Raw genomic sequence first — 26,229 nt, forward strand, 5'->3', positions numbered from 1 at the left:
TGAGCTATTTCACCTCTGGGAGGATGATACTGCAAGGGCATTCCCAAAATAGCCAGTCCCCTTCTCACCATTTTTGTGCATATTGGCATCTTGTGAAGCCACAGAGGGCAGCCCTTCCATCATAGTCCACTGCTTAAAGCGGGATTCTGTTCCAGCCTCTTTCCCTCCCACCATGCCATAATCCATGCCACTTGAGCCAAAGCCTGTGAAACAAACAAACAAAACTCCATTGTCATTCACTCTTTTTGGTTTATATCTCTTCAAGCAGGGAGTCATTGTGATCATAAGAGAGTTGTAAAAAAAAAAAAAAAAATCAACAGTAGCAAATGAAACGTTCAAGAGGCAACTTCCAAATAAGTCTGTTAGGTCAGTATGCCGCCAAGATACACTTTGTTATTAGGTTTGTCTTCTTCCCATGTAATGAAAAATAATGCAATTTGATCAAGAGTTGACACTTGTCGTAACCTTCGCTCTAGTGCTTATACATAACTAACTCATTTCTGGACCCAGACATAACTGGCTAACATGGTAACTATAGGCAATGCACCAAATCTCTTTCCACAGAGCACTTACCTGAACCGTATCCAGGTATTTGCCCTTTGGTCTGTAAATCTGAGAGACCCACATTCAAAGGATTGGGTACCATGCTGTCTAAATGTGGCTTAGGCCCAACAGGGTGGGATGGTGAATGCTTCATGCCAGGCTGTCTCTGCTGCTGCTGCTGGAGGGCACTCACCATACGAGCAATCTGCAAATGAACGAAAAAATTGGGGACAATATATCCTATACTGTAACACAGAATTCCAGTAAGTATGAAGAAACAGTGACTTGAAAGAGATCCAAAGGACCTTGCTCTCTGAAAAGTGCAATCTTAAGAGAGTGCAAACTGAAGAGAACAGATGACATTACTAAAGCCAATGCCGTCTTTGCTGCAGACTGCATTTTCCCAGTGCACTTTATACTTCATGATTGACAAAAACAGTGCCACACCTGTTGCTCCTGCTGTTGTCGCACAGCTTGAGATAACTTCCTCTGGCTCTGTAACAGCTGCTGCTGCTGCTGCTGCTGAAGGAGGAGCTGACATGCCTACAAGATAAGTGGGGGTGGGAAGAGTGAAAATACAGAGCTCATCAAGTGAAATAAAATTGCCAGGAGCTAGTCACTAGCAAATGCTTTGCTCAGAACTTGGTAAACTGTTTCTCATTCCACACACTCAAACAAAATGACAATGAATGCATTAGAAGAATACTATATCCTGCACTTGTTTCTAATTTAACATCATGCAACTACATTACCAGTACCTGCTTTATTACCATCACTAAGACTACAAGTCTGAAGAAAACGTCATTAAAAATCAACAAACAACTGCTTTCTGTACAAAGACATTGCTTAGAATCATTGCTAACCCACTGCAATAGTCACAATAATTACACAGGCCTGTTTATTTTACCTGCTGCCCTCTAATAGGGCTGTATTTTCCTGTACAACAAACAGGGAATACTTGTACAAAAATAACACAAGATCAGTAGAACAAAACAGAATTAGAACAAACATAAGAAGAAAACTCTTTCAGCAGACTATTTGAAACAGTCTGTCTCACAAGATTACTAGCTACTTACTAATTGAAACTGGGGAATCTGTGGAAGCTGGCTCAGCATGGCAATCTGTTGTGGAGAAAGCTGGGGGCCCATATTGAAAAGACCAGGATTCAAGCCACTGTTGGGAAACTGTTTGAGCATGGAGGCCGAAACCTGCATGGAAACCAGTTACATATCCTCAAGAAATGCACTGCTATGAGAAAAGATGATGAAGTAGAGTATTTCTATAAAGGAATAGGTACGACACCAATCTTAAATGGTGTTCCGGGAAAGACACTACAGGTTTATTAACACATCACATTTAAACATGCACAATCTATGACTTGAGCAGAGTGAATACCTCACTTGATTGACAATATACAGTATTACATGTGTAGATGCAGACACACACACAAAGGTTCCTCCCCCAACGAATCAGTTGCTAGAGACTGCACTAAATTAAAATGCTGATATACATGCAGCTACCCAGTAATCACAGTACTGCATTATCACATTAAAAACGTACTGCTTGACAACGGAAAAGAAAGGCATTCAAGGCAGTCACTGGAGCAAAGAAACAGTGCCTCACAGAAAGAGTTAATCTCTTTGTATGCTGAATAAGCTATAGTAAAAGACAGGAGTAGGTGGAGAAGAATCCCCCCATTTCCCCCTGCGTTGAGAGTTACACAAGTAGAATTCAAGAGAATCTCCGAAAGTCTTCACCAAGTCCAAAGCAAAAGGTAAACCTGTGTATTTGGAGACCCTGAGGTCTTAGAGCTCTGCAATGTAAATGCAACACGTAGCCCTTCATCAGGCCTCTCTTTCAGGGGGGCAGGAAGCACAGGACAAGACTGCTTGAAAAAAATTAAGCAATCTGTCACGCTTCAGAAAAAACTTTCAGCTTTCACCTTTTTTTGTTGTTTTTAAAATACTTTGCAAAAGCCTATGTAAGACACAGGATTTCTGAATCCACTTTGAGGTTTAAAAATACTGGTAGCGAGCATTTACCATCAACTGCTTGGGATGAGAAAGAAGGCTAATCCTTCTGCACTGAGTTTTAAGCACTTTCAACTATGAATTTTGATTTTCTATCTTATCTAAGTTTTCATTTTCTTAACATCAAGTCAAAACTAAGATAGATGTGTAAGTAACCTCAATGATGTGCTCTGAAGGCTGTAGCTCTACTTTTTACAAGTAACCAGTTACTATAAATTCCTTACCTGGGGAGAAAGAAATTGGGGAGGCACTTGCGCCCGGATATTGGGGGAAGGATTTAGTGGCTGCACTGGTGTGTGCATGCCCCTCGATTGTGCTGTGCTGTTTCCAAACAAACCATGATTGCCACCCTACAAAATTAAAGCAGTAGTGAGAAGATGAATCTTTCAGGATAATGGATTTCTACACTATTAACTACATATCAATAACAATGAGGCAAGTACTGACTTAAACAAAGCACCCTTATAATTACCGAGATGTTTGCCCTAAATCAGTAATATTCTACCTGGGTTAAAACTGCTGTACTACATTGTCGAGATGCAGGCTCTTTCTCCTCTACATTGAAGAGTCATGTTTATCCGCTTATTTCAAAGCACATAACAAAGCCAATGTTTTATATTTTGCACTTAACATGTTGGGAAATGGAAACTTGGAGTACAAACACCACACTCAAAAAAACATTCCATTGGCTTAAGAATATGGCAAGACTGTGTCAACAAGAATTTTGGGCCATCATTTTAGAGAATTCAGGTACTTTTTCCGAGTAGGTTGTTGAGATATCATTCATAAAACTATTACTTTCTCTGCAGGCCTTTCACTAACTGAAATTAGAATTCAAAAATTTTAGTAAAAGTTTTCCTTCTGATGTGAAAATTTCAACATTCTGGATGGGGATGTTTTTATTTTCCTTTTTTTCTCCCCACTAAAATGAAGAGCAGGAAAATTTTCAAGTGAGAAAAAACATTTGGGTTTTTTTTTTTTCTCCCAGTGATTTATTTTCTAACACAAGAATACTTGCTGTTTCTTTTGAGGTTTTTTTTTTTTAATGAGAAGTATTTACTGTTTTATAAGCAACTTCTGTAATAATAAACCCTACTGCACGAAAGAGACCAAAGAAAATTCGTCATTATGTTTCACTACTTCAGCCTCTGAGCAGACTTGTCTTTATTTGTAACATCTTTCAACAAAAGCCACAGGAAATGTTATGGACAATCTCCTACACTAACAGTCACATGCTGTTGCTTCTAAAAGCTGAAGCTTGTACTGCAAAAGGTCCTTATGTGCCATGATTCTGTCCTTTCATTTTCAAGACCCTCAGAACTTCCCATCTTCTGCTGTATATCAGGATGCCTATGATCCTCAGATACCTGGGGTTCTAAACAGTACATTTTCCATCCCTCAGCCATCATTCTCTGTTCTCCCTCTCCAGGCCAGCACTGCTGTACCCAAAATAAATTCATCATTCTTCCAAACTGAGATTGTGCAGGCCTTCTCCAAAACGTTTCCTTCCCTTATAGACCAAGATTTCATAAACTTTGCCTCCCTTCTACCATAATACTGCGCATCCTCCACTATCCTTTTGCTAAAATAGAAGCCTCTCATCCTGCTTCTACACTGGCAGCATTATGGATTGCCTCATTCACCTACATCACATTTCACCTCCTTAATGTATCTTCTCTTTCAGAAGCAACTCAAGATGTCATATTAAGCACGTAGGAGGATAAACAAAAACCCCCAGAGAAAGAGAGTTTTTATTCTGCAAAGAACTGACTGGGGTCAACTACACATTAAAATTTTTTGAGAGGCTTGAAGCTGCAGCTACACTTTCAGCCCTCCCTAAAACTCAACAGGGTTCTGCACACCGAATCCAAGAACATGCCTGCAAATTTTGGACTTAATCTGATGTTCAACACTGATTGTGTCACATAGAAACAGAAAGACAACACAGAAACACCATCATGTTAGGCATGTGACTATATAAGCTAGTCCAGTTGGTCCAGTTGCAATACGTAGGTTCTATTCTTTCATTTCCTAGTATTCCTGTAACGTTTTCTTCTAGCATAATGCAAAACATAACAGCCAGAAATTCTTCCAAACTGCAGCTACCCACTTCATTTCTTCCCCACCATTCCCCCCTATACAGAACAAAAAATAGTGCTACTTCAAGAGTTTTTGAAGGCTGCTAAATCAATCCTTTCTTTGGGCTGTGGGGAAGGGAGAAGGGAACAGGCACAACGCAAAATGATTGCACTTTTTTAAAGTCACATTTCTACATACAAGGTCATCGGGTGGAGTCTGGAAAAATTCGCTGTCAGGGGGCAGTGGGACAAATCAACAGCCTCTAACTGGGTTTGAAAACAGCAATTAAAATATAAAGGTTGCCACTAATTTCATGACCTCTGAAAAGCACATCTATCTGCTGCTGCACTGTGATTCAGGAAGTAAGAGGCCAACAAAAACAGATGGAATACATTTTGATGATAGGAACCAAAGTGGATTGATTCTCAATGGCCTGATATAGCTGAGATTTCCATTAACAATATTTATTTATTGAGTAGGAAAACAAATGCAAGCAACCAACTAACCAGGATTAAGCCCAGGTTGCAGCCTTATAACAATGCATCTTATAAGGTGGCCTGCTTACTTGTCTAGCAGCGAAGTTTTGGGGACTGAGCCCTGAGCCGATTGCCCCAAGGCCGATGTTGGATAGTGTGGAACCAGAGGGAGACAGCTTGTAGCTGGGAGAAGGGGAGAAGGGAGAGCAGGGAGCCTCATCCCCAAGGCACCCATCTTGATTGGAGAAAGGCAAAGTCAGCTGAAGCAGCAGTAAGCCAACAGCAGGAGTTGGTTAGTGAAGCAACAGAACGCAATAGGAGAGAAAGAGGGACGGTGAGTGACTAGGAAGAAGCAAAGTTAATTTGTAATAGCAATTACAAGGACAAAACTTCTGACTCAAATGATCACTTGACAATTAAGATTTTGGTCCAAGGAGATAATAAATAAATTCCTAAAGGTTTCTTTTTAAAAATACATTTTTGAACTCTCACGAAGTTTGTTTCTGACAGTGGCTATTACCACTACAGAAACAAACAAATCTTGAATGAAATCCTAATGTTAGCACACACCTACGAACATAATTTGTTAGGAATGCATTAGCTCTGCTAGTGGTATTTATTAATTAGGCCACCAGAGGGAGTTGACAAAACTGGTTTTTGGCCTGTTATACCAAAATGGAGGAGTTAAATAATTCATTGACAGTTACATGCCTTCAGAATTTTTAAACCAAATTTCTTTTCCATTACACGTGATAAACTGCATTTAAAAAACCCTAAAGCATTCTGAACCTATTGGACACTCACCAATTCATAATGTGAAGTAATTAATGTTTGATAATAACAGTGAAAGCTTCTATTTAAGATAGGCAAGAATATGAAAGAAACACTACCATAACATACAACAGATGTCACAGAGAAACAGATGTCATACAGAAGCTTACAGTACACGGACATACAGCATAAGGGGTTGGGGAATTTAGAAAGGGTGTTTCCAATAAACGACAGACATGAAAGCAGAAAAAATTTGGAAGACTGTGATTACTTATGTTTACTTAGATCTAAACCAATTTTTTACAGTAGATTATTGTAGTCAGTAGTCAAAAGAATCATTGTGATGAAACCTATAATGAATTTCACTGCTACCAGTAGTTTACCCTTCCAAGAAAAACAAAGGAATTTATTTCTGTCCATATTAAGAACAGTGTTCTAGAATAAAAAGCCTCATTCTCCCCCGATAATTTAGTTTGTCTATGCACATCTGACACCTGTTTCATATACACATTCATTCTACAAACATAACTCCCTTACACCTTTTGTTATTGAGTTTGTCCAAGGTTACTGCATTTCTAGCATTTCCAGAGGAGTAGGGTAAAAACCGGGAACTCAAACACAGAGGTTGATATTAATTTATCTAAAGATATGTGTCTCACCTTCTCAAAATAAGGCCCACTATCTGTGGTTCCCATGTCTTTGGAATTAGGTGGACGGAACCCAGATCGATCCTTTCTCATCATGTCATTAAAATCCCCGAGATTCATGGCTCGTTTATCTACCTCAAACTTCTTATCTGGGAGACCACCTGCAAAAAAAAAAAAAAAAAAAAAAGAGGAAAGACGACAAAATTAGTGCCAATAATCTCTACCACATTTCATGACAACAGGTTCACAGTCAAAGAAAGGATCTTTAAGATCAGGGTATAAGTTAGATCTGTCTTACAATTTAGCATAGTTACAGTTGCTATTAGAAGTGTTGAAAAATTAAAGTAGGAAGTTCTATTTTTAAGACTGAACAAGCCAATTTAGTTTAGCTAATATGAAGTATTTCTCACAATTTATATACAGATATAAACATATGCATTTCTCTACAGCAGCCTAATTCAACTAATGATACTCATTTATACGTAATTCTCAATGTCTTCCAAAACTCGCACTGTTATTTACTGGTATTCAGTATCTACAGACACACCACTATATAAATTCTCCATATATTCTACTTAGCCTTTACTGAGTTTGGCATTGAGAAAGAATTTCTCAAACTGCAAAACCACGCACATAATTTGATCACAACCCTCCTACAGTCATGTGAGCTTAATTCTTGAACACTACAGATCATCTGGTATAGCATAACTTCCAGACAGGCAACCCATCTCCCTCAGCCTGTATGCAATGATTACACAACCAGTAACAGAGACACTTTTCAAACATCCCCTACAGTCTCCTGCCATTGTTTAGTGAGTAATCTGGTGGAACACGAGGAAGAGGTGTTAATAACAGATGATCAAACTGTAACATACACAGTGAACAAGACATCATCTTTCTCTATAAGCTTATCATCAGCCAAGTGCTGACTGAAGGAAGTTTTCTACCTTACACACTGAACTGCTGCCAAGGAACAATTTTTTTTTGTTGTATTTGGCACCTGTAAGGTATCAGAGGCATATTATGTTGAAGTAGATGGAAAATATCTTCATTTTAAAATATGGACAACATGACAGAAATGAGCTTTACTGGTATTTTTAGATTTAAATAATTTTGTTTAGTAGCACAGATGGCCTTTCGGAGAACAGTTTAAAAAACCTGTCACCACAGTTAACCAAAATCTGACTCTTCCAAAGGAAGCTGGTGATAGATATCCTACCCTAACACTGACCAAACACTAAGTCTTTATCAAACAGAGCAGACAGCTAATCACTCTGATACCTTCAAAACACTTACCTGTTCCTCAAAAAAGAAAAGCTTCTTAAAGCCAGCATCTCTTCTTAATGCCCAATCACAAACTATTAAAATTCATAGGTATGTTATTGCCAAGAACCTATGAAATCAACCACTAATTACATGGGTTTTTCTTGTTGGCACACCTTTCAAAGTTGATGCAGCTTCATCCTCTCAGATGCCTTCCACATCACGTATCACAAACACACCTGACAAATCACCTACATATCTTGGCTTGTAACTGGAGTCATACTGACCTGGATGAGCTCATCCCTTTCTAAGGTATCCTAAAAAGCTAGAACTGGCTCTGCAAAAGCAGTCACATAAAATGTCACAGACATCTCAATCCTATCAGTACCTACATCTAACCACTACACACAACGCCAGCAATGCACTACCAAAAGGCTTGTGTGCTTCAATTCTAGACAGGAAGCCCTGTCCATTAGTTGCTTGAAAAGAAACTGAAAGCCAGACAGAGTTGCATCACTATCTGAAATGAAACTGGGTCAATGCCAACACAAGATGACTAAGCCACAGACCCTTTTGTCTTTTCAGTTATCTTGATGATCCAATCAACTCCTCAAACATTACGGAATGATGCCTTGTAAAGCGGCTTGTTAAATAACATGTAGAGCATTAAATAGCGCCTTTAAAGGCTTCAAGCATAGATATGCATGCCACTTAGTGCTGAGGCAGCTGCTTAAACTTCAGTATAAACAAGGCCTTGCTAAGAGAGATGATGGCATTCATTTATCCCATTCATAGAAAATTCTAATGCAACCTTGAAACCTGTCGTGTGACTCTATCTTTTGCACTTGCCAACAAAAGCTATAAATAATGCAGGTGGCTGAAGACTAGCTTTACATTACATAGTACAAGATGACCGTTAAAATCTGAAAAGTTTGAATTTTACCCTCTGCAGTAGGCAAGAACACTTATGCATGAGTAAATAGGAAGCCCCAAATCCTCTACATGCAGAAATGTAGAACAGGTTAAAAGTCCAACCATCTTCATAAAAGAAGACACTCATCAGTTCTTGGATTTTTCCCACTATTAACAGTTGTGAGAAACACTGTGAAAAATGCAAAATGAAACAAGAGCTTGGAAGGTGACATTCACGCCCTAGTGAGGAAAAAAACAACTATTAAGTGGATCTCTCCCACCACATGAATGCAGCTTAAAAGGAAAAAAAAAAATTAAAAAACTGAATTCTATACAAACAAAATTAATGTGATCCTGTACTGGCAGATAGGAGACAGAAACTGCTGTTGAGCAAAGTTACCTAAAACACTTGCAAACAAGAGACTCAATGTGGTGAAAATACATACACCCAATGGGGTAACCCAAATGGAAAAAAACGATTTGAAACATGTTTTCTGCTTGACCACAAAACCAAAAACATTTTGAAGATACTGGTTTTATACCTTTGCCATAAATTTACATCATCCAAGCCTACCGAGCAAGCACATGCGCTTAGATATCAAGGTGCTGCACCTGAATGCTAAATCAGGTTAATGGCTTTGTAATGTATTTAAAACAGTCAGCTGCATGAATTGCATTTGAATCAACATAAATCAAATGAATTTTCCAGTCTTTACAGGTGATTTGAGAATTCAGTGATCTGCAGAGGTTGCAACTAATACATAAAAAAAAAAAAAGACAAAGGTGGCTGTCAAACAGAGGGAAGGAAAAGATAAAATATTAAGTAGTTCTGACAAGCTACTTACTGTACCAAACTTCATGCCTCAGGACTTACATACTAGGAGAGAATTCAATGGAAAAAAAGTTGTATCCTGTTTTCAAAGTAAAACAAGCTATCCATTGAAAAGATTTGATAGAAAAATTAAAAAAAGATGAAGTAGATCTGCCTCAGACATGCTATTGATCCATGTCTTTTCTGTCTTGGTCAGTAAATAAAAGTGTCACTCCAGCACCTTGCAATAAAAGCAATGCATTTTTCAAACAAGGAGACTGAGATCAACATAGTAAGAATTACTTACTGACAACTGGACCTATTTTACAATGCATGATGGTCAGAGCCAAGGTGCTCCGTGCATACCAAAGCCAAAGTTTTCTTTGATATGTGTGGTCCCCAAGCACAGATTTAACTCTGAGATCAATGTGCATTTATCCATAAACTGGGAAAATATCATGCTGGGAGTTATCTAGTTAGGAAGACCTGGTATGTTGTAATTCTGACTGAAAACCAGTTGAAAAACAAGCCGATCTCATAAGTATGTCCAAGTTTTAAAGTTTAGAAGTAGATACAGGCTGAGCAAAACAGCTCAGTTTTCCACAAGCAACTGCCATAACCAACAAGAGCAAAACTGCTAAGCAGAAAAGTAACAGAAAAGCCTCAGGAAGATTTGTTACATTCTTAGTCTTTGAAACAGAATACAAACCATAATAAACGCCTCTACCTAGGATTGAGGATGCCACCATTAATGGGCATACCCATTAAACTTGAGTAAGTACAACATATCAAGACTAAGTATGCAACTTTTCTGTGCCATTTCATGCGATATTCTGAGCATCAGCCATCTTTCCTCAGAAGGTCTGATGGCCTTAAGGTCCTTGACAGCAGAAAGTTCTAAAGTATCCAAAAGTTTAATTTGGAGATAAAGAACTAAGAGAGCTATAGTCAGCATAATCCAGGCTACTGTTCTCTTCATTCATATATTCTTAGATCTGTTCTTTAACAGCAGCATCTAAAGGCAGATGAGAACTGAACATCCAAGAAGATGATTTATCTCCATGTAGAAGATCTTTAGAGAAGCATGATACCACCAGAGCCTGAATTCTAGAGAGGCTGTATGAGGCCAAAGCAGAGAGATCCAAAAATTCTGTTACCCTCCCCAAAACTGTGTTGTATTATACAAATGCATGCTTTAACATTTCTTATTGGGACCCTTAACTATTCAGAGGAAGAAAGCAATTTTGGGAAAAATGAACTACTTAATCCTCTATGAAGTGTGATACACATTTTAAGAATGTAATGGATTCTAAGCTGAGAGACACTGCAGCTATTTGGATTGCATTAGAATACAAAACCTGGAGTTGATATTAGATGCAAGTTAAGTCTTGACTATCACAACTCTACCTTTGGTACCAACAAAGATTAATGGATATTCCCAATAAAAGAAGTTTTTTGGTTGGGAAAATCCTGACTACAGCATCACACATGATGCTACAACAGTAGCAGATGAGGAAGTACTAAAGCTGATGACAGCACTGGTGCAAAGAGGGTCAACATTAGAGCAGACTTCTTGCAAGACATAATATTGGAATAATTTGGTCAACAATACTAGAAAGGCACAGAAGATGTATGGCACAATCAGAATGGCACAAAAGCGGCAATTATAGCACAATGGCCAGTTTCACAAAAACTGCCTCCTGTAGTCCCTAAAATCTACTATTCAAATCAAGAACGAGAAGAACGAGTATTTACACTGCTTGCATTTGCAGGGTTTGAACTTGTGCTATCTAGTCTTCCACTGTTACCAGAAGCTCCCACAGTATAGGTTCAATTTCAATCATACGGCCATTGTATCACTAGGACAGAAGACACTTTAGAGGAAAGCAGTATGTACTACTGGATTACTTTCTGGGGTGGGGGGAACCCATCAGACTAGTCAACTGTCTTGACATTTGTAAAAACATAAAACTGAAGGTGGTACTTATCTAAGAGTTGAACAAACAGCTCTTGCTACTATGCCATTCCCTACTGTCACTATTTGATGTTTAGATGAAAAAAAAACCCAACAAACCAAACCAAAACACCAACCCAAAAAACCAAAACCAAACAAACAAAAAAATCAGGCAATGAAACAAAGCAAAAGTTGCCACAAAGACAGCATCCAATGCAGCAAACTGTAGACATACATGATGCTGGAAAGTGAGATTACTTAATGCTTAGCACACATTCAGTCATAGACCTGAACACCATAACTTCTTTGACAGGTAATACCTCAGAAGTAAGTAGATTCTATACTTGATGTTGAATACAGCCAACTTGTATCACAGACCCCATGCTATTCTAACTTACAGCAATGAATTTCAGAACATATTTTGAAACTAACTGTACTTGACTTGTAAACACCAATTTTAGTTGATTCAAAGATCCCACAGACTGTGACCTGACACAGAACTACTTTTGCAGGTGGTTCTTCACAGATATCACCACAAGATCATCAGTAATTAAATCAATTGACAGGGAATACAGAAGTCTCCCATAGGAAACTTAGAACCACCAGCAGAATAAGCACTGATTCCAAGTCAGTCACCTCCTCCAGCCAGCCCTGCCCTTCTCACCAAGTCCTTTCTGTCTTTTCAGCAGCACTTTGTGCCTGTGTGCATCCATGTTTCAGCTGAGGTAGAAACTTTTGCTATTATGCAGAAGTAGCTGGAAATAAGCAGCTCGATACTGACACGTTTTTAAACATGAAACAGGTAAAACAATTACTGCATAACAGCCATACTGTGAGTCTCAGTGCTAATCACATGAGATTCAGAATCAATGGTGTCCATGCCTCTGTAAGAAACTTGATTTGCACTGATACAGGGACTCCTTCCAGACACAGAACCACTACACACACACACTTCTCTGAAGCCCACAGGGCACTGCTTGTTTACAGAGGAAATTCACTGTTCTAGATGAGAGCTTAGAATACTACTACTATTTTGACTATCACCCTTCGGAACAAGAATTCCAGACTTCTGGCTTTTGACATGGTAACTGGGAGGAATGCAAGTCCTCTGTGACATTCCTGACAGTTAGAGAAAAAGGATGAACATCTCTGCAAAATTATTTTTGGGTTTGTAAAGTGGCAATGTCCTTTAAGTGGACTATAAGATCTGCCTTTGTAGCCAAGGATATGAGATTATATTCCTGCATCTGTAGATTCTGAAGAATCAAAAACTGAACAGAAGTAGTCCCTAGAACAGGAATGAAACTCCCTTCCCCTTTTTAAGTATCAAAGACTACCTTGTACAAGTTTTTAGCCTTACTAAGCCTTTAGAGAGTTGATAACAAGTAAAAGAAGCAATCGGAACAGCAGATTTGGATCATATCTTTTTTAAAAGATACCTTAGAAATATTGTAGGAAAAACAGCTCAAATGGCAGATTTCAGAAACATGTGGTATTTCTATTGCAAGACAACGACAGTGAATATTCAGAGACAATTGGGAGAAGAACAGAATGCAAAACTAAATGTGATTTCAAGATCAAAAAAAATTTCTGTGAGAATTCACTATTTAGTTTGCCGAAGAAGAAAGTAATGACAAATTCCAAGGTGATTAAATGGGATTAATCCAAGTGGTCAATTCCAACTCTCATTTAGGATAGCGTTTTCCACACAGCCCGTCTCCCTTAAGCTGCACAGTATATGTGGTGAGGCTATCAAGAGTGAAGAATCTAGTACTACTGAGCAGTACCTTGTAATAGCCTGAGGCAAGCAACTGAAGAAATCAATGATAGAAGATAGTCTTTTCCCTCACATCACCTCCATGGAGCTGTAGTAACTGGGATGTCCTACTGCCAAGAGCTAAAAGAGTCCTCCTCTTCCACCAAATGAAAAGGCACCCTTCACTTTCTTGAAACAGTAACAATGAATACAAACTACATGGATCAAAACAGTCTTATAGGATGTCCCTTCCACAAGTTATAGATCCATTCTGTACAGGTATACAACCCAATCTTGCATACCAGCATCAGCTGTGCAACTATTCAAAGCCTACAGCCAAGATATCAGATGCTATAATTCTATCTTTCTATTATGAGGAGTGCTAAAAGTAAGGATCAAACCTTTCCAAAGCACAGCTTGTCATCCACATAAAAATACTACACATGATCTCATTTTTCAAATGCATTTAAATTAAATTATACGCACCTACAGACAAGTCCATCTTACTGCCTGGAATGTCCTCAGTTTGACTCTGGAAAAAAAAACAAACCAAAAATTCAGTTCTGACTTCTATGAAATGCTGAGGAATGTTTTAGAAAGCAGCCCTTAATGGTTAAAGGTGGAATGAAGGAAGCACATGCTTGTGCCAATGAAAGTTTTATTTTAAACTAAAATAAAATACAAGGATTCCTGATATCACCCTAGACACACCTCACCTTGACCCCCTAATGCTGTGTGTGGCAATTTTACCAATATGAAACCAGACACATGAATGCATGCGACAGAGAAAGATGGATAGACAGCTGCTCTGTGAAATGAACCTCTGTCCTCATGTTCCAGTGGTCGAGAGATGAAACACTGAAAATAGTGGTCAAAATGATAGCTCATCCTCATGACCTGTCAAGTCATCAAATCTTGAAATGTGCTGCCAAGTTATTCTTTAGTTGGCAGTTTGGGACAGGGTGTTCCCATAGCCTTCAGAAACATCTGTGGTCTAGGAGACTGAATTTGGGCTTGGGAGCCAACAGACATTACAAACTAATCCTAGTCATGTCAGTGAGAGTTTGTGCAGCCCTCGGCTTCTCACAGAACCTCTGCATTATTATCTTTTGCTAGCCTGCATTATATACTATTCCTGCTTCACAGGATGACAGTTGGCACAATATTCTGTAAAATGTTTTACAAATTAGCATGTCAGGAAGTTCTTAAAAAAATTTTGTATGTAACTATTTTTAAGGTACTTCCCTGCACATGTCCCTTCTCTCCATGATGTGCCGTTTATTTATTCACTTTACCAATGAATCTTTACGTACTGATTAATAATGAGCCCTTTTGTTCTAAAAAGACCCTGCTGTAAATCTCCTTTTCTGATTGGTGGCTGAGATTCAGAATTAATAGCCTTGGACTAATCACAGATATCTGACACTACAGCCAGGAGCTGAGGCCTCTACCTTGAGTGCTCTAAACAGCATGTTATGAAAATAAATAAATAAGGAGGGGAGGAGGGAAGGAAGGAAGCAAGCAACCAAAAAAAAACCACAAAACCCCCCAAATCCTATTACTTGCAAGGAAACTGCAATCTCAGAACAACAGCTGTCATAAAGTAACTTTGAAGAGTCAAAGCAGATCTTGGGTTTTTCTGAGAAGCCATTCTGACTAGCAAGGAAGTACTGAATACCCAGCCATTACAGGCATTATAATCAACATGCCAGCATAGCAAATGCAGATAAATAAGTAGTTACACATTGTGAAACAGCTGATCTTTTGACTTATTTAAAGCTTACTGCTTTTTTACAAAGTTGGATTTTATATTTTAAAAAAATGTACTTACTAGCAAGCTCATATTTGAAAACTGTTTGGATAAAGGGTTCATCCACGAATCACTATTTCCTCCTTTTAATGAGCACTGAAGAGAAAAAAAAAGACAAATATTTTTAAGCAATTCTTAATTTCTTAAATTCTGTTTTATCCTTGAGATGCACAAGTGTTGAATGAAAATGCTGGTATCAGAGAAATTAATCTCCTGAACAAATTTAATTTTTTCCATGGTTGGAAACATTTACCAAATACTTTTTTCTTTTCTCTCTCAAAATTGTTCATTGTTAGGTATACCGAACTGGATGAACACTTGCTGTGTAGAATGTTTACCACACCTTCAGTTTCATTCTAGAATCTGGAAAGCTTTATGAATGTGTCGCCCCCCCCCCGTAACAGTTTAATACATTCTTTAATCCACCAAACAGAAGTAGATTTCTTCCTTGGCTTTCTTCCCTTCAGGGCACATGGGCACTGTGCTGACCTGGCTCTCAATTTACTCTTTAGTCTTACTGTAATTTACAGGTGATCAAAACCAAAATTGAACACAGTTCAACAGAAAAGGTACTGAAAAGAAAAATTTTTGGACAGTTGCTTTGGTGGTTAAAATAAAACTTTAAGTGAGAAAAAAGTTCATGAGAATAATTTTTGCAAAATGGGAATTGTAAAACTCCATACCATGTCACAACAGTATTTCCACACCCTAGGAAGCTGCTCTGCACTTGCCTTTTGAGTTTGCCCTACCTATTTGATTAGAAGTAGACAAAGCATAGACCTTCTAATATTAATACAGTACCAAGTATTACTGTACTGGAGAACTTTAATGCACACAAGCCTTAGAAAGCAATTCACTCAGGACTATAGCCAAGCTCCAGCTCCTGTTTGAGGCCTAAGGTCAATTAACAATCAACACAAGTCAGACCTAATCCAACAGTCAGTAGAAATAAGAAGTGCATGTGCCAAAGGGACTGTGGAATCCGAACTTCAGCAGGCTATGCAAGGAGAACAGCAGCAGCCTAACACAAAGATGTGTCAACAAAAGACGACTAATAGCTTTGGGATACTTATTGCTCAGTTTCATTTAGTAATGGCTCCACAGCCTACATACCAAAAGAATACCAAAAGACACCTACTGGCAGATTTATTAGTCACAACAGGTGTAATACATTAAAACAAATTCAGAAACCTCACATTTTTTACACTGTTGTAACAGGCACCTTTCTAGCTGAATTCTGTAATACCTTTTTAAAAGAAGAACTATTGTAATGCTCTAACGTCATACTGCCTTCAGACAACACAGTAGTTATGAATCATTCAAGCATTTTACCTTCATTTGTGTTTTCTTTCCTCCTTGCCCCCAACTTGTTGAGTTGTGGGAGGAACTGCTTCCCTGAGAGCCTGCTGTGTTCCAGACTCCTCCCTCCTCCTCCTCTTCCCAGCTGGAATGACGCGTTCCTGTCACTGGCCCATCACTCTCTCCCCAGCCATCTTGCATAGATTTAGAACCTTTAGAAAAAGAAAAAAGCTCAAAAAGCAGCCTACAATACCATGCAGCTGGTGACTTGACACTGCAAGGTTAGCTGAGATCATCAGAACCCCAAAAGAGTTAAAAAAAAAAAAAGTGTCTCCACTCTAACAGCATAAAAACTTGTGCATGAATCCCAAAACCCATGAGATTCGGTGGCATATGTTAGCATGTCATGTTTTGCATCTATTTTAAAGCAATGTCAAACTCTTAAAGATCTAATAACCATAGGGACCTCTTCTCTTATACAGATACAGCTGTGTTGGGATTTCTTTAAAAGGCAACCTATTATTTTCTAGTGTAAATGAAAGACTTCAAGGACACTTAAAAACCAAGTATGCTGAGGACTCTGGTTCAGGTGGTTTATCACTCATTTCCTCTCCTCCTTCAAAACCATAACATTCCCCTTGCACTAAACTCTTTCACAAAATTACAGAAACAAAGAACTTTAAGGAATAACAACTAAGTACAATCTAAAGGAGAGGACCTGACATTGTACTCTGGTAGATGTAACACTAAAAGTAGTTTAATGTGGAAAAAAAAGCCCTCTACTTGAATTTCTGTTCTTAACGTCGTCACTAAAGAGAGTTTTAGCAGTGCTGTTGAAGTAGAGATGTCATTACCAGAAAGCTACAATCATTTCATCATATTAATTCGAACTAAGGACTTTTCCCTGTTGGCTTCTTTTCTTGCTGTTACTCTCTAACACCAGCTGTCAGGCAACTTAGAATTCTAACCTCTACTGACAAGCCAACAAGAGTCCAAATCCTCATCTTGTCCACTGTCCAACTGTACTCCTTCCTGCTGTAACTCTTCATTCTGCACATTTATTCCCTAAGCACTTATCTCCTTTAAAAAAGATTTCCATCATCATCACCTTTTTCATAACTAATCCTTCAACTGTCTGGTGTTTGAGTGTGGAAATCAGGGATAAGGATATTAACACACATAGCAGAAAGTGTGAATATAAAAAAAAGTCAGGAATTGTAATTAGTCTGTCAAGGGAAACTGTACCTTGATCATGCCGAAAATAAGTACAGCATCATTTCATGGCAGTTTAAGAGCTACCTTAAAATCCATCATAAATAACAAATCAGGTACTTCACAGGAAATGTAACTTTTTAAAGCATATTCATATGCGTACCAAAACTGAGGGTTGCTTCAAGCGCAAAAATCTACCTCTTGACCTTTTAATCATGCTACTTACACAGAAAAGGCTACATTTAAAGATTATGACTGCAGAGTCAAGAACTTAATCTGGAAATGTCATATATGGGGTAATCCCTGCAGCTTTAATTTATTTCCGGCCACAGTGTTTAAATGTAGTACTATAATCCTGGTTTTAACTGCATGACCATAGATCATTTTTCTGCATTGACAGCTCTCAGGTCCGAGATTCTTGAACATGAATCTGGACAGTGGTGTAAAGACGACTTGTCTGTAGGATTCCTGCTTCATTTTCTGCATTTGTTGAGTGAGGAGGCACAAATAGCTACAGTAAGCAAAGGAAACTTTCAAGACAAAAGACAAAATAATGGTGTTACAGAAAAATGAATTTTTTCCTACTTCTGCCAGAGAATTCCTATGCAATACTGATAAAACTATGTAAATCCGTTTTTTTTAAACAGGTGGGCAACGATATATGCTTCCCTTCTTTGGCTCTAAACTCTTGTTTTCTTTTCCAATCATTGCTAGTCTCTGTTTCCTGCCCTTACCTTCAACCATAAATTATGCCTTTGCAGGCTCTGTGTCCCAATTTCTTCTTCCAACTTATCCAAGACATTAAATATCTCCCCTTACATCACTGAATAATGTAGCTTTCTTCTTCATTCCTTCTGGGTGCCAATTAGAAAGGAGTTGAGAGAGCAGTCACAGAACACAGGAGAATGAAGATCTCAGCTCTTAACACTGGTGACCTACTACACCTCAACCTGAAACAGCCATCATGGGGAAACTCCCTATATTTTGCTCCTCTACAGCTGGGGACAGCTTACGTACAAAATAGTACACATATGCTGCAGCTCTTTGGTTATGTCACACATGCAGACCAGTTAGGACAAGCAAGTGACCATGCACAGACTTAAAAGATTATCTTAAGTATTAACAAATCCACAGAATTTGCAATGGATTGTTAGCATTTGAGGCTCTTATTTTGGTCATATTTAGGTGGCTTTTTACAGATAAAAGAAGAGATCCATCTATAAAAAGTCTAACATCCTGAAAAGTGCCAAGTTCGTGTGTCAGGCACAAGAAGCACTACAGACATCCAAGAAAGGCTGCTATAACGTTAACACTAAAGAAGCAATGCTTTTTTCCCAGTTCTGTTTCATAAATGGCCAAACTATTTCATTGGGGTGGGAGGAAGACAGAATGACCCAGCAGCATACCATCTGTATAGAACATTTCACTCCAAACAATTACATGTTGCAAAAGCAACTTGTAACTCGAAACAGTTTTACAGCGGGTATCAGCAGCCAAGTTCAGTAGCAGTCATGTATTATCAATATTTCCTACTGGAAACTTCATACCCAAATGTTATTGGCTTTGGCTATAACATTGCTATGTTGTATCAGCAGGTGATTGCTTTTGTTTGTTGTATTTTCCTTAAAAAAAGTGAAATAAAAATTCTAGTAACAGCTTACATCAGCAGGAATAATTTCCACAAAAATAAAACTCTTAATACAGCAAAATTGTAACTTCAAAGTAAATTTTTAAAAGATTTCAACAGCATCTTATTCATGGAGAACACAGCTGTAGGCAGGTAATATCCAGAAAAGAGTCATCCCTTTAGGTTCAATCACAACAGAAAGTTCAGTTCTTAAGAGTTACAATTTTCCACACTCATACAATTAAAAAAAAAATCCATTCAAAAGCAAGTTGCATTACTAAAGCATAGATTACCATGTAATGGCCTCCACCGTGAAATCTGTCAGTACTGTGCATTCCTTTTTCTGATATGATCAGGAAAAGTGATTTATCATGTAACAAGTTTATATGCTAAGTAACACATGGGCAGCCAGAGAAGACATTTTGAGAAAAAGACACATTCCCTCACTCACATGCTCTAATGTTTCAACACTTCCACATATCAGAGCTGCCCATTTAATTGCTTAGTTAAGAAATTTTTCATTACCTTAAAAGACAGTTTGGAAGCACTTAATCACTCACCCATGACAAATCATCAAAATCTTACATGACATTCAACATTGCTTCTAGGCCTCAGATAACAATTCCTCCATGGGTAACCTATATCAAAAGGCCAAATACTAAAAATCTCCAGGACCATTGCAAAGAAACGGGTATCTGGCCTATACTCACTAGATTTCATGGCATTCGGGGCGTTGGAAGGTGCATTCCCCCAGCCTGTTGTCGATGCTCCTGTATCATCTACTTCACCCCACCCAGGACTGGTTTCATTTGGCTCACCCCAGGCGGACGTACCATTATCTGGAGCAGGTGGAGTGCTTTTGCTCCAGACTGCACAAAGGAGAAAGAGGTTTCATTACAGACCATTTAGACAGTCAACTATTTACTGCAGTGTAGCACCACGTCATTAATCTACTGCTTCATTCTTTCTGTTGAGGACTTTAGATTCTCAATAGCGTGGGTGCAACAGAACTGACAACTGTTCACATCAAACTTAGAGCAGGCACTGACCTCTAGGGATGAAAAAGAAGAGAATTCTATGATAAGTAATACTATTCTCCCAGGTTGAACATGGACCCGACATCTAATGCTGTCCTCCTATCTGGTGAACTTTTGTGACTAATTAAAAGCACCAGACTAACTCAGGGTTTTCATATACTGAAGGAAGAATAAGGACATATTTGAAGTATATATTAAAACGAAAGAGTATTCTTTAAAGCATGTCTGAGTCGGAGAAGCGATTACATAACAACATCTTAATATATTTCCAGGCTATGCAACTTTTTCTTGTCCTTATTTCAAAGAAGAAAATATTTTGCAAAGTATTCTTTATCATACAGCAGAACCAAACTGAGCTAAAAAACTAAATCACAGACTTGTTCAATTTCAAGTGTTAACTGAGTGTTTCAGAGCAAAACATTTTTGACTAAAAATAAGTAACAAATTTCTCCCTGTTTCTCTAATAATTAAATATAAGAGTGATTTAGTCTAGAGAAGACGAGGCTGAGGGGAGACCTTATCACTCTCTACAACTACCTGAAAAGAGGTTGTAGCAAGGTGGGTGTTGGTCTCTTCTTCCAAGTAACAAGCCATAGGACAAGAGGAAATGGCCTCAAGTTGCACCAGGGGAGGTTTAGATTGGATATTAGGAAAAATGTCTTCACCGAAAGGGTTATCAAGCATTGGAACAGGCTGCCCAGGGAAGTGGTTGAGTCACCATCCCTGGAGGTATTTAGAAGACATGTAGATGTGGTGCTTAGGGACATGCTTTAGTGGTGGACTTGGCAGTGCTAGGTTACCAGTTGGACTTGGTGATCTTAAAGGGTCTTTTCCAACCTAAATGATTCTATAATTCAAACTGTTCTTCAGAGCTCAGATCAAATTTGTCAGCTAACAAACATTTTCTTTTACTGGCAAGCTGACCAGTATTCAGATCACAGTTACTGAGGCACAACAAACAGAGGACTGATTGATTCAAATTTTAAAGACACTTTAAATACAGAACCAAATATTCAAATAAGAAATTGGTTTTCTTTATGGAATAAAACTATTAGGAATTGGAGGCTACACGAGTATCTCTTATGCATTAAGGTTACATTTGTATATAGGAGCTTGCTGAAAAAAGGTACGAGACTGGTACCTGATGTTTGTGATTTGCTAGTCATCGGAGTAGGCAGGCTCTGCTCCCGTGGGGCCTGTCCTCCTTGTGAGTTCTTGTCCCACAGGTTCACATTCTTGTAGTTATAACTGCTAGGATCTCCCCACGCTGAAGTGCCATCATCAATATCCATTTTTCGACTGATTGATTGTGGGGAAGGTTCTTCCCAGCCACTAGGCTCCTCCTCTTTGGGGGCAGCTGGCTGTGGTCCGCTGTTCCAGTTTGGGTTTGGAGGTCGCCCATTACTTGGAGTTTGGGGCGGTGGACCCCAGGAACCAGAAGCCTCCTGCTGTTGCTGCTGGTGCTGCTGCTGCTGCTGCTTGTTCCAGGAGTTGGGCTGTCGACCCGTCTCATTCCATGTTGAAGTTCTTTTACAATCATCCCATCCACCCTTTGAAGCAGCGCTTGTATTTGCACCATTACCCCAAGTTCCAATCTCATTTTGCCCACCTTCACCCCAACCAGACACTGGCTTGTTTCCTGCACTTTCCCAGTTGCTGTTTTTTGTTTGGTCAACTTCCTCTCCCCAACCGTTCTTTCCAGAAGACCATCCTTGATTAGGTTGCCGTCCACCCCACCCCTGATCCTTACTAGAGCTGTCATTCCAAGAGGAAGATGATTTTTCTTCTGGTCTTCCTCCTCCCCAATTAGAAGAATTGGAGTTCTTATAGTCATTCCATCCTCCAGTATTTTTGGGGTCCTTCCACTCCGTTGGGGTTGAGAGCTCACCCCATCCAGACTTGATTTGATTGCTTTGGCTGGGTACATCGCCCCAGCCCCCTGAGTTCTTTGTCTGTGTGGCAGAGCTCTCCCACCCCTCAGTTCCTTTATCAGACTTCCCCTCAGGCCGTGGCATCTCTTCAATATCCCACACGGTATCTTGCTTAATTTGAGTTTGGCCCCAGCCAGTGTTTGAAAGCACTCGGGGGTCCAAATCAGTCCTGCTCAGCAAAGTCTGCAAGACTGCCTGGCAATCAGGATGCGTAGGCCTATATGATCGGCGTCCAGAATTGTGACTGTCACTACTTCCTGCTTTGTGGTTGCTTCCAGTGCTTTGACCTCCAACCTCACTTCCCGCAGAGCTGGAAGATCTTCCCCAACAGGGAGCCTGGGAATTGCCTTGGTTTTCAGGAAGAGGGTGGCCTTTTTGATTGTCCCATGCTCCAGTGCTAGAATTTGGTTGGTTTGGACCACTCCATTCTCCAATCTTCAGTTCATCAGACCCAGACAGCTGTTTCCATTCTCCCTGAGAGACCCCAGATGTTAATTTGTTCCCTTCACCCCATTTACTTTCATTTGCATGCTGAGGGCCAAAGTTCCAAGACCCACCACCCGTAGACCGGTTATTGTTATCCCAAGAATCACTTCTTGACCCATTAGGTTTTTGAACAGAAGCTCCTTTCCAGGACTCCTCTCTATCCTTCCCATTGTTCCCATGGTTTCCAGAATTGCTCTGTCCAGAGACTGTGTCAGTTCCAGAAGACCCCCTAGCTGTACCCCAAGATCCAACACTCCCAGTCTTTCTTTCTCCAGTGCTTTGTGAAGGGGTGTCAGTGCTCCTGGAGGGGTTCCCCAAGCCCATTTCAAAGGGCATTCCCTTATTCTCCATAGGGTTTGGTGAACTTAAGTTCAAGGAGTTAGTGTTTCCATTTTTTGGTCCATCAGTGTTATGAATTTGAGCCTGTTCTCTGCCAGAGACAAAGTTAACACCCGCATTTTCCATCTTTGACTGCTGTTCCCTAGAGGTCTGACCTACTGTGCTAATCTGTGCATTGGAGCTACCACTATCAGATTCCAAAGTCCCTTTCCTAGAATTGCCCTCTTGAACCAGTGCCGGCCAAGCAGACGGGTTGCTATTTGGGTTAAAGTTGCTGAAGCCAGAACTGGGACCAATTCTATCTTGTCCACTCAAGTTCCTCCAATTACCTAGTCCATTGTTACTCTCGGCAGCAGGGTTGGAAGATTGAACAGATTTAGCCTTGGGATCAGATTTCCAGGCCCCAAGATTACATTCGTTTCCAGCGCTTCCAGACTGGCACTGGCTTCCTTTTCCTTTGTTACTAGTGGTGCTTCCTGGCAGAGCATTCTTCTCCAAGCCAGGGTTCGAGGCACTGTTGTTATCGGTGGTGTTTTCGGAAGAAGACTCAGCATCTTTGCTGGCAATACAAGGCCACTCTTCCATGTCAGACCCGTCTACAATCACCTTGTCCCAGATGTGAGTTGGGTTGGCGTTGGTGCCGCTGTTGGAGGAGGCTCCAGGACCCCAAGTGGAATTTGCATAATTTGAAGCAGCAGCACCTCCAATTGCTGAATCTAAAAAAAACCCCACACCCAAAAAGGTCATTAATAATCAATATTATTTACAAGCACTGAACATCACATTTCTGACACCAATGATTACTGTTTTCATTAATAAGAACCCTTCCCTCAAATGTGTAACAAAATTCCTTTGGAAGAACATCAGGCTGGAAAACACCATCGAAAATACTGATAAAAAACTTATTTCAATGAACTCCCCACAAACATTTTGTGGGCATTTGAATTCACTGCTGACTCACTACTACTGCTAACAGTCCAGCTCTAAGTTCAACATAATAATTATAACCCAGTTAATGAACACTACTGATACCGGTTGTAGACTTTTCAAATACACGTTTAAAATCATACTATATATAGAATAAGAATGTGTATGTGCACATATTCATATGCACGTGTATGTACATGCAGTCAGCTGTTGGTCTGCTACTCAACTGACTCAAAGCAACTACAATTTATTACAGATAAAAAAGGTAAGAGATTGAAGACAAAAAGCATCTAATGAATAAAGCTGAAGAAGCCTATCCTTCAGCTTCAAATATCTTTTTCAAGTTGATTTTGCTAGTAGAAATTTATTTCAACCCTTTGCAAAACAAATAAAATTATTTCCAAAAGTTACTGTAAATAAAAAAAATCCAAAGCTACACAAATTACAATTTCTATGTACTAACGTGCAAGCTGTATTCAGTATGTAATTACCCCACGTTTCTGTCACTCCTATATTTACCCTAGAAACCATAGTTCGTGGGTTTGCGAGCAGCTAAGCTGATCTGTCTGCCACTGGATGGAGGTTAGTAAGAGATCTCACTTTTCCTTCTCTCTCTCTCTCTCACCAGCTCTACCTACTTCAAGTTCCCCAAGTTTCACCTCTCATTTGTGACAGTTCTGATGGCAGTTAAGACCTTTAACTAAGTCAACTGTATTCACTAACTCAACACAAAACTGTCCACTTTTTGATGGGCTAGTTTTTTGCTGGCTTAGCACATTGTACAGGGTAACCTGCAAGTTCAATGAGCTTTGGAGTCACTATAAGGAAATTAGCAGGATGACCAACAATGAATAGGGCCCCCTTCTTTCATCCATGGTGAACTATTATTATGTCCTATGTGGTGTGACTTCACATAGACAAGATATTTGCATATAGTTTTAAAGCAGACCTAAGTTAACACAGTGCCACAGTGGATGAAGCCTATGTCAGTGCTGGCAGCATGATGTCTGCACATATGCAGACATGTCATCATCAGTTTAAAACATCAGCCAAGGTTCCCTTGCCATCCACATATTTACCTCTGATGCTCTAAATAATTTAAGTCCATTCATACTTCTATCTAGGGTTCCACTCATTTTTCTATGTATTTTTAATACCAAGGGACCCTAAATTGTCCTCACCACAAATTCCCACTGATGAAGACTAAACATTCTCCCTTCCTCAAAACCATGTACTGAACCCTAATATATTAGCCTTATTCACTTATCCCACCCAACCAGTTTAACTTTTTTTGCAGAGCATAAAGTTCATAGTAACATCTGCATCAGTATTCATATCTGTATATGTATTGTTACTACCAATACTGGCTCATATGACAGCTTCCATGAAAATAAGGCATAATGACCTTAAAAAAGTGGATCCTCCCCCTGCCCCCCAAGTTCCTATGTTATATACTCAAAGTGAAGACCACAATTTCTGGTTGCTAATACTTTTAACAGAAGATGAACAGATCAGCTTTCAGTGCCTGTCTCAGGCTTTCAGTTCATTAGCTTAACCAATGAACATCCAGCGAATGCCTTCCAGATCCCCCTTCATTGAGGGCCACCGGTAAAGATCCAGACTTCACAGCAAGGTTAGAACTCTCTTATAAGCTTTGAATACTGACAAACAAAAGTTTGTCTTCATCCATTAAACCCTAGCCACCAAGATCCAAAAGACCGAGCAGTTCCCATGCGCATTCTGTTCCTTCTGTTGCCTGAACCTCAAGTACAAACTTAACAATAGGAAGGAAGTGTGACACACTACCGATATTTGTATCTGGCTACCTTTTTAGTACACTGAGTAACACCCCCCCCAATTTAAAAAACTTTGATTAGACTGATCACAGGAATAGCTTAAGGAGGACAGCCAAAGACAAGTTCAAAAGACTGTAAGGTTGCTGTCTTTTGAACTTAGCAATGATTCAGCAAATGAATGATGCATAGGCACCTATGCACTTAGCAAGATCTTCACGTAGGTGATTTTAACAGAGCATTTCACATTTCATTTCTGTGAAGATATTCTAAAAGTATTAAGAATGGGATGCTTCCTAACATAGCATACTAGAATAGACTGTTTTATAAAACCAGCCTCCCCTTGCTATATTTGACAGTGGCAACAAAATTTTGGCAATTTATGGTTTTGTCTTAAGGTAACGGGTAAGGGCTCTTGGTTCTTCAACAGACTCTTCCTTAATAACATGCTGAAGATAAACAAGTTTCTGATCTGACTAAAATGAAAAAAGTTACTAGCAAATAAATGGCTACTTTTAAGGATGAA

The 26,229-nt window shown here is 39.3% G+C and overlaps 1 protein-coding gene across 14 annotated transcripts in view; it reads right to left on the minus strand.

Moving 5' to 3' along the window:
- Positions 1-26,229, minus strand: part of TNRC6B (trinucleotide repeat containing adaptor 6B) — a 150,590-nt gene that overhangs the window by 25,838 nt on the left and 98,523 nt on the right. For 11 of the 14 annotated variants that reach the window (XM_072868611.1, XM_072868635.1, XM_072868628.1 and 8 more), the window contains 11 exons: positions 21,369-23,699; positions 19,901-20,059; positions 16,385-16,563; positions 15,074-15,148; positions 13,729-13,774; positions 6,559-6,707; positions 2,798-2,923; positions 1,620-1,751; positions 991-1,086; positions 574-748; positions 69-203 (listed from right to left, as the gene is read on the minus strand). In XM_072868611.1, the coding sequence (XP_072724712.1) occupies positions 69-203; positions 574-748; positions 991-1,086; positions 1,620-1,751; positions 2,798-2,923; positions 6,559-6,707; positions 13,729-13,774; positions 15,074-15,148; positions 16,385-16,563; positions 19,901-20,059; positions 21,369-23,699 (3,603 nt within the window). The remainder of the gene's footprint in view (positions 1-68; positions 204-573; positions 749-990; positions 1,087-1,619; positions 1,752-2,797; positions 2,924-6,558; positions 6,708-13,728; positions 13,775-15,073; positions 15,149-16,384; positions 16,564-19,900; positions 20,060-21,368; positions 23,700-26,229) is intronic. The other 3 variants (XM_072868687.1, XM_072868669.1, XM_072868644.1) reach the window with 2 other exon arrangements.

The sequence above is a fragment of the Ciconia boyciana genome, chromosome 1, assembly GCF_034638445.1.
Source record: "Ciconia boyciana chromosome 1, ASM3463844v1, whole genome shotgun sequence".
In the NCBI taxonomy this organism is placed as follows: Eukaryota; Metazoa; Chordata; class Aves; order Ciconiiformes; family Ciconiidae; genus Ciconia; species Ciconia boyciana.